Source organism: Equus quagga, chromosome 15 (genome assembly GCF_021613505.1).
Source record: "Equus quagga isolate Etosha38 chromosome 15, UCLA_HA_Equagga_1.0, whole genome shotgun sequence".
In the NCBI taxonomy this organism is placed as follows: domain Eukaryota; kingdom Metazoa; phylum Chordata; class Mammalia; order Perissodactyla; family Equidae; genus Equus; species Equus quagga.
In genome coordinates, this window is record NC_060281.1 from 20,353,647 (window position 1) to 20,368,296 (window position 14,650).

Genomic DNA, 14,650 nt, shown 5'->3' on the forward strand with positions numbered 1-14,650 from the left:
AAAAAGTCAAGATGGTTTTAGAAACCTTTTAAAATAATGATTTTTTTAAAGCTTCTTGATTAAACTACTTTTGAAATCAATTTGTATGGTGCTGTGTGTGGAGATAATCTGCTGAGTTAGTCTGACCATAAGATGGAGGTAATAATCGAAATGCTCTGGAATGTTCTGCAGGATACACGGTACTGACAGGAAACCGTACCTTCACTGAATTGCATAGCAGGCCCTTGCCTTCCTTCTGTGTGGATTAGGTTCTGAGACCCAGCATCAGAAGCTGGAATTCTCAAATTCTATGCTTGGCACTTTCTCCGTATATTTTCTCAGCAAAAAGACAAACTTATAAAAATACTTTTGCCAAAACAAGGGTGATAATAACAGAGATAAAATTAGCAATTTTTCTCATTCTTCATGATTATTCTTTAGCAATACTTGATTCTTTCCATTTAGTAATTTTTTCAGTCATTACATTTGTCTATGTGTTATCTGTGTAATTCAGTGCTTTTGACACCCTGATCTAACCGTGAAGATTTAGGACAAGACCTAATGTTTATTCCTAAACATTTTAGGCGAAATGAAATCAAGTCATCATGTGAAAAATTAGGCAAAGTTCCAAAGAAAAGTAATTAACTCAGTTTTTACCTGTTGAATTCTTGTCCTTTGAAGAAGTGAGTAATGGCTACAACTCTTTCAGCGGATGACTTTTTGAAAGTGTGAACAGAAAGGAATTTCACTGGAGGCACAAGGGCGCCGAAGGAATGAGCGGGGGAAAGAGGCGCTGTTAAATGTAGACAAGGAAAGTACAAACTTTGTAGGCTAGCCCAAATTTTTATGCTACTAAAATTTTAAGAAATGCACATGAAGTGTACATGCTTAGATTTTAAGCTGTTTCGTTTCTCATTATTGAGTAACCGAAAGATAACTGTATATAATATTGAACAAATTCAAGATCTGCTGCCGTCTTTCAACAATTTTAGTTATATTTTAGTGTAAATAGTTAAATAATATTTTAGTTTCAATAGTTAAATAGTAAATACTTAAATTTTAAATAGTATTAACTATTGTTAGTTAATGGTTAATAAACTATAATCTAGTTTATTACTTTAATTTCAACTTTAAAAAATTTCCAAAATATCTTTTTGCTTACTTTCAAAATTTGATGTGTTTAGAGTTGAAAGCTGCTTATGAATAACTTATATGCAAAATAATTTAAAGGAAAACTTTCAAATGGTGTTTCTTCTCCTAATTTCACATTTAAATAAGAGTAACCAAAGAATTAGTTCCTTGGCAAGGTTGCTGTTCTCATACAACAAATACAGTCATTGTTTATTGGACATTTTTTAAGCTTTGCAGGCTTATATTGATTGTGGTTTGGTAATTCTTTAAAATATTTATATAAATAAAAATAAATTCTTTGAGCCATGAGATACTGATAACTATAGCCTTATCATATTTTTTAAAACTTGACTTAACTGTGTTTGACTTACTATTCTAAAAAGAAGAGTTAAAATGAAATTCTAAAAAGTTAGGCACATCTTTTATCAATTTATATACTTGTTTATGTTTCAAATGTCTCAGTCAGTGAAAGACCAGTCACTAACAAAGAATGAGGAGATCATATGATGGGAAAATACTACGTCAACTATCTTACGTTTATAGTATTCTGAATGTTAACTGTATTTAGTTACAAATTCATTTCCTTTCAAACACTTGCTTAGTTTTCAATCCTTAAGCTGTGTCTGCATGAAGCAACTGGCTTGGATGTTTTGATCGAAACCTTTTTTTTGGCAACCATTTATTTGCCAGCAATGAAAATGTTTTGAAAGGCGAATAAATGTTTTTGTGGGTAGACTCTTCTATGCAACGTAAGGCTTGATCTAGTGATCCTACCTTCCTGTATTCTAAATAAGAAATTAATCTTGGAGAGCAAGATGAATGGCTTGATGCTAAGCATTTATTATTTAGTGCCAGTTTTGTGTACCTGGACATCTCTCATAGGTTTGTTATCAGAGTTAAATGAGATAATATATAGAAAGCATGAAGCATAGGATTGTACATTCAATAAATGTTAGCATAAAAAGAGTGTCAGCTTTTGTTTAAACATGGGTGGTACCTGTGCCAATCTCCAGACATTCTCAAAACCCCACTAAATGACAGCAAAATAATTTTAAAAAGCATAAACCTAAGAGACAGAGAAACTGGGAGAGGATTAAGTAGCACATGAGAGATGTCAAAAAATTATGGAAGCCTAAAAGCGGATAGAAATGCTAAAGATTTCACAGACTTGAGAAAAATTAAACCTTAGAACTTGGAAAAGATCAAGAGTGACAGTATCTCTGAAGAAAGAAATCTTTGGTGGATGAAAAGCAGGAGGATTGGTAGAAAGTAAAGGAGCAATTTTATCCCAATACCCTATCCAAACCATATAGGCAGTCAACTACCCCTTTGCCAGTCTGGCAAAATAGTATAGATTTACTCTCTGAAGAGGTTGAATTAAAAAAATCTGGTATAAGAGATGCCAGGCACAAAGACCACCAAAATTCAATTAATAGACATTCTAGAAAGAACCCAGAAAACAGAAGGAAATAAGTTTTCAGAGTAATTCAAGCAAATTTCCCATACATGAAGGACAAGAATTTATAAGTTACTCTGTGAGTACCAGGAAAATATATGAAGACCCTCACTAAGTCACAGCAACAGGAAATTTCTGAATTTCAAGTGGAAAGAGAACAATAGTAAAAGTTTCTCAGAGGGGAAAAAATGTTATATAAACACTTAGGAATGAAAAAACAACTGACTTTTCTACGGCAACATTTTAAGCTAGAAGACAATAGAACATGCCTTTAAATTTCTGAGGGAGAATGATTTTTAACTTTAGATTCTTTACCCAGCCAGATTATCAATTTAATATGAGAGTGGCATAAATAAATTTTCAGACATGCAGGATCTTAAAAACTTTATTTCCCATGTACCTTTTCTCAGGACACTATCAGTGGTGTTTTCAGCTGCAGCCCACCACTGTGGGAGGGGAGAAAGATATTGCAGTTTGAGTTCATTCTAGTTAACTGCCTGCTTAAAATATATATATATATATATATATATGAGTGTGTGTGTGTGTATCTCAATATTCTTCAGAGGAACGTACAGAATCCAGAGTCCTTACAATGTATCATTTACAATATCTCAGATAAAATCCCAGATTCTTTAAAATATGGAGTAACAGGAAAACACGACCCATACCCAAGAGAAAATACAAAATGGGGACTGACTCCAAGATGACCAAGATGTTGAAATTAGTAGACTGGGATTTTTAAAGCAGCTATTATAACTATGATCAAGAATGATAAAGGAAACTTCCAGACAGTGTGCTGTACCAAAATAAGGAAGTAGATTAAGAAAGAGCAAGAAGTGGGATCAAGAAAACAAGAATCCAAAATGGAATTGTTGAAGAAAGTCTGGAGGGCTCCAGATAAGTCATCTCAAGAGGGAAAACAAAAACCAAAACAATGAAACTGAAAGAAATTCTTATACGTTTCAAGTCTTTAAGAGAGTTTTGAATGAAATATTGTTAGGTTCACAAAAAATGAAGCAAAAAAACAAACCGAGAAAATTATTACCCACAAGAAAAATTTTTTTAATTATAAAAAAAAATTTGATCATAGTGGCCAAGCTGTAATAGTGTTTACAGAGTCATAATAATATAAACACTGGGTATTAATTAACAAAAGGTTATATTTTGTAAAAAGATCAATAGAGGAGGAAAGAGATGGTTAAATATGAGGCATCTGAGAACACTAAATCTTCATCTTCCATAGTAAGAAGTCCTTAACAGTGTTTAAAGCTGGAAAATAAAGAAAACAAGTGTTATAAGCATGTTTCAAATATGGAGGTAAATGATAGAAGAACAAGCTAAAAGAGTAGAAAGCAGTTGCCTCTAGAAGCAGAATTACGCATTGGAAAGAAGTGTGGCAAGATATTCCTGTCTATCCCTATAAAACTTATAGTATTATTTGACTTTTAATGTATACATTGTAACATTAGAATTAAAATTGAATATTGGAATTAAATTAGAATTAAATATTTGTAACACGCATAGCACAGTGGCTGGTACAAATTAGGTACTCAATAAGTGGTAGCTATTATTACTACTAAGGTTATTAACTCTTCTACTAGTGATTAAAATTATTGGTTACTCATTTCTAACAGAAGAGAAACCTATAAACCTACAAATCTAGAGAAGTTATTTGATATTTTTAAGATTATACAGTTTACTTAGTAGTAGAGCTAGAACTGGATTCCAGATTTCCTAACTCCAAGTTCCTTCAGTCACAACATGGAGGATTCAGGGAGAATTATCTATGGATAATTATCTATTTGAGGCTATCTATGGCTGACAAGTATTCCTTACAAGCAGAACTGTCCTTTCATAGTGTTGCCTAGAATCTGGCCTGTTACATGATCCATGATAGACCAATGAATAGAAAGACAAATAAATCTTAGCCCAGATTGTCACCTGGGCTAAGATTTTGCCTCTTCATGACATAGCTTTCAACAACTCTTGCCTTTTACTATTTACTTATTTACTATTTACCTTCAAAAAGGAAAGATCCAGCAGTTTAGCTAGAACCCAAAGGAAAGAGGTATAACAGAAGTGTGGTTAAAATGGAATACTTTCAGGATTTTAATGATTGTGAAATTGTCAAATTAATTTTGCTGTACTTTTAAAACCTTTTGTAACTTTAGAGAAATCTTTCTGCTGAATTTACGTGGGCTCCAGCCAAATGCAAGGGTTATTGACTTCGTCTAGCCCAATTCATTTATATTATAAATGGGAAACTGAAACTTGTTGAGGGGAAATGGATTGCCAACATTTAACATACATTTATAACCTGCCTGTTGGGGAAAGGTGGTCCTGGACTAGAGGTATTATTCAAAAGGAACTTGGGAGGTAAGAGTGTTAGGTAACTGGTTGAGGAAAATAAAGAAGAAACTTGTTGACAAGTATACTTAAAGATATTGTAAACTGAGTATATAAGTTCCATGCCTAGGATAGATAAATACTACTCTGTGAAGGTAATCATAGGTCTTCTTTCTTGGAGAAAATTATTTTGAAGCCTATACTTTAAAGAAGAAAGTACTGCATCCCATAAAGAATCAAGAATTTCTCATAATTTGAGTATAGTAGTGTATTAGTCAGGGTTCTCCGGAAAAACAGAACCAATAGGATGTGTGTGTGTGTGTATACATAGATTACTTAATTGATTGATTATGAGGAATTGGCTCATATGATTATGGAGACTGAGAAGTCCTAAATTCTGTAGCTGGCAAGTTGGAAACCCTGGGGAGGCAAAGTCTAGTTCCAGTCCAAGTCCAAAGACCTGAGAACCGGGAGGTGCTTCAGTCCAAGTCAGAAGACTGGAAAAGATGCCTGCCCCAGTTCAAGGCACTGAGCCTTTTTGTACTTTTCAGGTTTTCAGCTGACTGACTGAAGCTCACCCATATTAGGAAGGGCCATCCGCTTTCCTCCTGTACCATTTCAAATGTTAATCTCATCCAGAAATGCCCTCACAGTCACACGCGGAATAATGTTTGACCAAATGTCTGGGCACCCCGTAGCCCAGTCAAGATGACACATAAAATTAACTAACTGTCACAAGTACACAAAGGCGTAAAGATAGAACTGAAATTATTGGAGCTTAAATGTAGAGTAATATGAGAGAAAAACAAGAAATATAATGAGAATGAGGATATAGGGAAAAATCTGAGTCAGTCAGGCTTCAAAGACCACATTGAAGTTGGATAATGAGTTGTCATAGATCCTGGAACAAGAACTGTGGACATTATATTTAAGGAAGATCATTTTAGCACTTAAATCTAGGATGCATCACAATTTGGAGGCGTTGAAATTTAAAAACCAATAAGCGAAAAGCCCCAAAGGCCTGGATTAGGATGAATAGTGTGGAAATAGAGAACAAATTCCAGACCCTGAGCAGATTAAAACAAACAAGAAAATCAACAGAAGTTGGTGAAAATACAATAGAGTGAGGAAAAAAAATGAGTTTGAATGTTAGTGTTGTTGATAGCAACGAGAAGTTGAGAAGAAATTTATTTGTGGGATCAGAGATGAGGCATTTAAGATGAGGCATCAAAGATGAAGCTTAAAGTGTACCTTTTAATGCTCAACCTCCAAATAAAGTATCATAAAATATTTAAAATACAAGCAAGAGTTTTGATATGCTAGGGGAAATTTTTGTCCTTTAAAGAGTTCTTACAAGTTTAATATTATTTTTCGTTTACTTTGAAGAATAGAAATAATGTCAGAAAGAACAAATACTGTAAAAGAGTTACTATTGTGGTAGAATAATAATGTCTTTAAGCAAAATATTTCCCTAAGTTGCAAACAAATCTCTGTAAGGTTACTATTACCATACTTTTATCCATATAGTTAAGAAAATTACTTTTGTATACTTGTTCAACTAGTGTTTAGTCTTAAAATATTCCTCTGCTCTGCCATTTCTTGCATATTTTATAACACAATTAAATGTATACTACTTTCATTGTAATGAAAAAGTTTGAAAAATGTACCGTTTTTCATATTATTTAAATTGCTGCCAGAAATACTTACTTTGCTACAGTGAATATTTAGTAGAACTTCCATTTATTGTCAAGGATTAAGAAATTGAGGAATTTCTTAAGGTATTAGGAATATTTTGTGATTTTTGATGTCCTGGTTCTAGTATTGCTTTCACATTAAATTTACCAGTCCTGAGCTCAGCATCCTGTGGAACTGGACTGCCAAGCTGCTAGCCTGTTTTTTAAGCTCGTGGTGTTAAAGAAGAATTTCTGTACTCTTTCTGGTAGGCATAGGCACAAATTTCTAGAAGTAAGCCAGTAGGTAATGCAAACATTAATGTGATCGCTGTAATTAGCTAATAAGATTGGTCTCCTCCCTTGGTAGAGAGGAGGAGGTCATAGTTTGAAAGAGGTGGTTTTGGAGCACGGAACACATCAGGGCCAGATCGGCTTGGTGGGGTAACACAATGAGCTTTCAGTCCCAAGGATTCACGTCATGGGAGTCCAAGGCATGCTGGAGAGTGCTAGCAGTGCTAGTGCCGGTATGGGTCCTAGGTCAAGTGAGGGAGATGAGTAAATCCGGTAGATGAAAACGAAAGATGAAGTTTTCCTGCTGGTTATGACAACATAACCATGACAGAAATTCTAGATCCTACAATAGTTATGTACTGGTTTTGAAATAGTTTTAAAATATCTAAATCTTCCATGTTTATTTTCCATTTTCTTTCTTTTCCAAGTTAATGTATTTATAAACTGATATTTTGGAGAGTGCTATAAATACAGATTATTTAGACGTAATGTGGATAAACAATTGATGAATTGGGAAAACTATTTAAGGACATTTATTTATCCTGATCCATTCTTAACATGAGTAAAATTACTTATATGTGTATAGTACTTTATAGTTTTCAAATCATCTCCATCCTCCATTTAAGAAAATATAAAGTTATTTGACATTGCTGCCTCGTGGTTCTCTCTCTGTGTCCAGACAAACGGATATAGAGCCCATATTCTTCCTCACACTGATTGCATGTATTTTAGACTATGATAGAAATGTTTTTATTTGAAAAAACACATATACACATATTTCTGTGACACTTCCATTTTTTAGAAAAATATGTTCAAATTTTTCCTACTGAAAACTGTTAGTTTCTTTCTGGGTAGATATGTCATCTTTTTAAAAACCTTTTCCCCAAGATTTCTTTTTAAATGGTTCACAGTTAAATTTAAATTTCTATATTTAGGTAGAATTATGTTTATATACCAACCACCAGTATCCAGGAAATCCAGTGGTAAGGCTGACACATAGGGAGTTTATAGTCTATTTTGTAGTCTGTGTATTTAGACAAGGTTTGAAGCTTACTTACCAAAATCGCTTAAACATTCAAGCAGAATTTCTTTAGTACAAATGCACTATTTGATTTCTTATAATTGTTAAGATAACAGTGTGTCACTTTTTAAAGATTGATTCTCAGGAATATGTATTAGATTTAGTCCTTTCAAAGAAGAATGCATTCATGAACTGCTTTTATATGTAAATATTTTTGTAATGTTGGATAAAGTTGGTTTGGTGCAATCACCATGGTTTGATCAAATTTGGAAGAAGTTACGGGCACATTTTTGTAGTGTTTTCTCCAGCATCTTTATTTTTTTCAGCTGGACTTATTTTATGTTTCTTCCAACTAATCAAAATAAGAGACTGATTTTGCTTGTGCCAAAAAATAGAGCTATCATTTTTCACATTCTTCTATTTTCCAGGTCATTTTCAAGTAAGATTGTGTTTCTAGGACTTCTGAATTCCAGAAAACTCTCAACTTTGTAGATATAAGTGCCCAGATGAACATTTCAGGGGGAATCTAACTTTTCATGCAGCATGTTTTGTGTTGTGCATTCCAGACACAGTTAACTTTTTGTGTGCATGCGATTAGTGTGGAAAGAAATTAATGCAGTCCAGTATTATGATTTATGGACTGAATCCTTTGCCCACTAAAGACTTGCCAAAACTAAAACTATTTTTTTTCCTTTGGATATTAGAAACAGCTACTGTTTTTGTTGATCTTTTAAAGTTCTGAATGGGCCTATTTCAAATCATACCAGCATGGGAGCTCAGATTAATAATATGCTTATTCAACTAGTGATACTGAGTGAAACCATTGCTCACATGGATATGAGGATAAAATTTCATAAAATTATTTTCAGGTGCATTAGTGCATTTCTAGAAGCTGCACATGATTTTTCTTTTGCATGAAAGAAATCAAGGATTTCTGTTTATTGTATCAGTTACAGGTGGGCTTATAAGTTAATTTAATTGCATTTTTTATACTTTAAAACATAAGACATTTTGCTTTTAAAAGCAGTAGTGTGATTGCTGGATTATTCCCAAAGGTTTTTAACTCTTAGTGTATCTGTCTCTCTTGAGACATCATGACTGTGGTACATTTAATTTAGATATTGAAAAAAATTCCTAAATTTCCTTTGTTGTTAGTTACAGCAAGCTGCTGAAGTTTCTCGGCTTCGGGGAGCAAGGGTAATCTCTGATGAAGATCTTCTGTTTTTGATGCGCAAAGATAAGGTAATATAAAACAGTTTTCTTGTATTAAAATGCCATGCTTGATGCTTAATTACGCTTATATAAGGAAATCATGTATTCTTGTTACATAGCTTTCAAATTGGAATCGTAACTATTGAACTAAGTCTTAGTCTTCATAGTTGGCACAACAAAATGGTTTCCTACAAGAGAATTGATATTTATTTTTACATGGGCAAAAGTGCTTATGTAAAACTGCTAACAACTAATTCTCACTTATCTTTACATACCTATGTAGACATTTTCATTGCTATATAATATTCAGTGTATGTTGACTCTGCTTTGTTATGATAAGTGGGATATAACTGAATGGCATATTTACTTCTAATTTTATACAGGATTACAGGCTTTCATGGAGTAATTTTTTTAACTTGAAATACAAGGTTTATTCTGTGACCCTGGTTTATAGGAAAAAACAAATCAATCAAGATGACTATTCCAATAGCATAAATATATACCATAATGTCTGGGGGTTTTTTTATAATTAAAGATCTACCTTTCTTACTCTTTGAACTCAGGTATTAAAATATTTCAGCTGGTATTTACATGTCTAATTTTGTCATAACGATCTTTTATGAGTAGCTAGTTGAAAATAATATTTTACATGTTTTTAATAAAAGTTTCATTTGCAGGTTACATATAAAAAACGAACTGTGAGTAACAACGGTGTGTTATGGTAGATGTCATCCGAAGTGAACAAGCAGTGCTTAGTTCCCAGTGTGCCCTCCTCACTTCTCCATTGTTTCTCCCTGCCCTTTTCATACACTTAACTATTGCTTTTCCACCATTTTTGTATGCTTGTAGCTCTGACTTTCGTCAGAAGGCAGTCTCCTCTGACCTTTTGAATAACCTTGTAATATCCTTTCTGCTGTCCAGTTACTTCATATCTGTAAAACCTTTCATTCTGATTGACTGAAGGTTGACTAAACTTGGACCAAGTATTTTCTCTTCCTATGCAGTGAGATTCAGAGTTTTACAAACTGTACCTTGACCAGTCTACTGTAAATTTTATAAATTTTTAGTTCATTAACTCTTAGATAGTATGAGGAATATAATGGAAGAGAAAAGAAGTGTCTTCACTATCAAGAAGCTGTAATCGAGTTTAGGAAATCTGTAAGATTTAGTTAAAGAAGCATTTTAAGACTCAAAGAATTTTAAGGCTGTGTAATTTGGTGGAGAGACTGTAGGATTTGTTGAAGTGGAGGTTTCTGCCTAGGGTGAGACATACAGTCATATGTAGAATGGACCAAATGCAAAGGAACTAACCAGGATGCTGTTAGTGTAATCAAGGCAAAATATGATTAGTATGGTGGCTCTGGAAGTGGAGAAGAAGGAAAAATTCAGAAAGATAGTGAAGAGTAAGAGTATGCGGGATTTGGTGATTTCATGATAGTTGGAGGACTACAGAGAAACAGGCAGTCTACAGAGTGGTGCTGTGAGGAAGAAGCCTCAGGGTGCTGTTGGCAGAAATGAGGATCCTGAGCCAAGATTCTCTCTTCAGGCAGGTGGAGAAGGGTAGAGTCAGCATTAGCACTTTACTGAATCTGTCCGGTCATTTTTTTTTTCACTAAAAGCTAAAGTGGTGAGCATAAAAAGCAGTCCACACTGACACTTTTTCCTGCCTTTTGGAGAAGTCAAAATTTCAAATCATATTGAAACTTCAGGAACATACACTAATTGACAATGACTTTCTGTTGTCCAGAGGGACTCTTAACCAGAATCTTTTTAGCAACCGAGAGCATAGCTGTAATATGATAGTTCCAATGTTCTCATCTTTCTCCTCAAAATAATAATTTTATTTATATGCTGACATACTCCAAACAGTATTTGAAGTAGATTCCATAGGTGTAATAGAAGACAAAGTAAAATTTAAAGTACCGAATGGAATCAGAGCAAAGAGAAAAGAAGGGTAGCGAAAGATCTGTATACAGGTGTATGTTTTTTCTCTTAATAATTTCACTTTATATTCAACCAGTATTTTTTGACCGCCTACCATGTTTTACATATTGCACTAGGCAGCTTCACGCATTCTTTCATTTATTCCTCCCAGTAGTCCTGTAAGGTTGTTACTTTTCCTTTCGTTGTAGATAAAGAAACTGAGATTCAAAGGTTCTATGTTCTACTTCTGGGGCCCTGTTAAGCGCTAGTTGTAAGACGGTTTTTAACCTCATTTTCTCTACACATAAAAAGGAGATAATTATATTTGTCTGCATCGCAGGTCTATTATGAATATCAAATGATGCACATGTAAAAGAACTTCATGAAATACAATATATTTCATCTACTATTAGGAATCTTCAATCCGAAAGCCAAGAACCAGTAATAATACATTCTAAGTGTAAGCACACAACAAATTAAAAAGTATCATCAGTGACTTTTATTTATTTATTTTTTTTGAGGAAGATCAACCCTGAGCTAATATCTGCCAATCCTCCTCTTTTTGCTGAGGAAGACTAGCCCTGAGCTAACATCCGTGCCCATCGTCCTCTACTTTATATGTGGGACATCTGCCACAGCATGGCTTGATGAGCTATGCCATGGTCCTCACCCAGGATCCGAACCGGCGGACCCCAGGCCGCCAAAGCAGAACGTGTGCACTTAACCGCTGCGCCACCGGGCTTGCCCCCGTCAGTGACTTCTAAAGTTAAGCAGTATTGTGGTCTTCTAATAAACCTAAAGAAAGCCATCATTAAGATCCAACTATCATTCATCAGCTTTGAGTTTCATAAAAGTATGTTCTTCAGATTACAGAATATTTTCCAGAAATATAAAATATAAACCAACTCATTTAAATAAAAGATTTTCAGAGAATAAAAAACAATAAAAAGGAGAGTGCTTAACTTTTTAGAGCAGTTGTTACAAACTCCTCATCTAGATGTTTATAAATCATTTTTAAAAATAAAATTTGGTCTTGAGTGTTTACAAAATTCTATAGTCAATATAGTTAGCTTAGGATAGAAAATTTGATATTTATCACAATTTGCAGAAAAAATTTAAAACTTTTTATAAGATTAAAAACGTGGGGGCTGGCCCTGTGATTTGGAGCATCTGGGTACTTGCAAATGAAACATGCTTTTAAAAGTGTTTGTGTTTTATCTTTTATGTTTAATTTAATGACTAAATTAAAAATTAAAATTTTAGAGTATTATTCTGAGACTTGCTGTATTTTCCCCAATGATCCTGGAATACAAGTTTATTAAATTTGGTTATCGTTATAGTCTTTAATCAGTAAAGTGAATGTATGTATGAGGTTTCTTATTTACTTATTTCATATTTTTAATAGAAAAAACTTAGAAGACTGCTAAAATACATGTTTTTCCGAGACTACAAATCAAAGATTGTCAAAGGCATAGACGAGGATGATCTCCTGGAAGGTAACCTAAACAAAACACCAAACTGAAAACAATATGACACGTGTATGCTGGATGACACATGTATGCAATGTTTATGTAGACATTCCCATCAGAGTAAAATATATGTGCTTCCATTAAATTACATAGTTTAGAAATTATCCAAATATTTATTAGTTGGCAAGTTAATCTTGTGATTTTTTATGTATGTGACTTCATAGTAATCTGGAATTTCAGTTCTTTCTTTTGGTAATATGTCCTGCTTTACATCAGAATATCATGAAACTAAGAAAACTGTGTTGATTTAAAACATAATTGATTTTAGCAACTGTAGTTTTTCTGTCATGGATGTAGGGAGCCAGAACTGTTATAAAATATCTTTGAAATGGACACATGGGTTTTTATTAATTTATTATTGGAAGTATGTGATATGTTTTCTGATGGAAAGTCACCTCATTGTGATGTGTTATTTCTGTGCTGTTTGAAATCTAACAAAAAGCCTAACAGAGTAGAAAAGTTTCCTTTTCTCATTTTCCAACTCAATTCCCCATTTTAGAATATTGAGAAAAAATATTATTGTTGTAAAATTAAATGATGCTAAGCAGAAAATAATTACTAAATAATACTTATTGAATCAAAATAAATATGATATATTTTTAGAAATAACTCATTCATTTTCTATTGAATACAGTCATTGTATAGTGGTGTTCATTGCTAATATATGCATTGATAAATAAAGTAGGTAAACAAACTCTACTGGATTAAGGACAGTTCCAGAAAACTCCCCAAACCAACTGAAGAGTTAATGAACTTCGAAAGAAAAAGAGTTATTTGCATTTACCATCAACAAATCAGCAAGTCTAATAACATGCAAAAAAAATTTTTGATCAAATGTTTTACTTGGTGTTGCCTATTTAATATTCCTCCAGTTCTCATAGGATTTCATTCCTGGAAAATAGTTCTCCAGATGAATTTAAATCCTTCCTTTTATCTAATGCATAAAGAATATAAACTTGGAGCAAAACAGATCTGAATTCCAATGAATCTCAGTTCTCTGCTTTTTCTCTCTGTGACCTTGAGGGTCAATTTTCTCATTTATAAGTCAGAAATTATACCACTTACCATGTAGAGTTCTTATGAGCGTTCAACATAATGTATGAAAAGCACCTGATACATTCCTGCCACTGAATAATGATAGCTGTTAATAGCATGCTTTGAACACTGAAAAGCTCAGAGTAGTGAGACTAGTATTGAATTGTACTAATACCATCATACCATCATCAGTTTAATGCCCTCTCCTCCTTATTTATTTCAAATATCTCCTCTTTATCCTCATTTAAATTTTCTAATTTTGTGTGTCTTATAAAGTTTTAAAATATTTGATCTAATTTATAAGATAAAATACTCAGGTAAAATACATGTAATACTGAGGTGAGACTTCTAGAATGGCCATGTGAGGAGTGTAGTAGACTCTTTCCCCAGTGTAACACATGTAACTGGTGAAAATTTTTAAAAAATGATCATTTAAAGTCTCTGGAATTTGTCCTAAGATCATAGAGCAAATGTAGAAACATATAATCAAGAAAATCTACTAAATCTCATTAAGAACAGTGAGAGTCTATTGCATTTGAGCCATGACCTGCTCCTCTCTTCCCTTCCCATGCCCAATAACACTGGGCACTTGCTTCTCCAGCTCCCAGTCTAGGGCAACAGTTTCACCCCAGGAGGAACAAGAGGTCAGCATTTCTCATCTCTGGCTCCGTATTGCAGAAACTCTGTTCTACTCAGGTACAACTGAAAGTACTGGAGCTTCCATTCATCTTCTATTCATAGGGAAGCTCTACCCTAGATGTGGCAGACTGAGAATACTGGCCCCTGATTACCCTACTCTAGCTTACTCATAGGGTGTAAAGCTCCACACCAGAAGGGACAAAATTAGAAGATAAGTGGCTGCCATCGCTGCCCAGCTCCCCACTCTCAGATCTAGGAGAGTCTCTCCAGGAGAAGCTGATTGCTGTTCCCACCTGCAGCTCCAGTACAGTGATGCAAAGGTTCAGTCCAGACAGAGATGCAGGGCTTAATCACGGAGAACTGTGCAGCTCTCTCTCTCTGGAGACTGATTATTTGGAATAGACCATGTGGAAGT

At 33.9% G+C, this 14,650-nt stretch overlaps 1 protein-coding gene across 6 annotated transcripts in view; it reads left to right on the forward strand.

Annotated features, from left to right (window-relative positions):
- SUPT3H (SPT3 homolog, SAGA and STAGA complex component) overlaps positions 1-14,650 on the forward strand; it is a 467,131-nt gene that overhangs the window by 301,974 nt on the left and 150,507 nt on the right. For all 6 annotated transcript variants that reach the window (XM_046639750.1, XM_046639752.1, XM_046639747.1 and 3 more), the window contains 2 exons: positions 9,053-9,139; positions 12,438-12,528. In XM_046639750.1, coding sequence (XP_046495706.1) covers positions 9,053-9,139; positions 12,438-12,528 — 178 coding nt within the window. The remainder of the gene's footprint in view (positions 1-9,052; positions 9,140-12,437; positions 12,529-14,650) is intronic.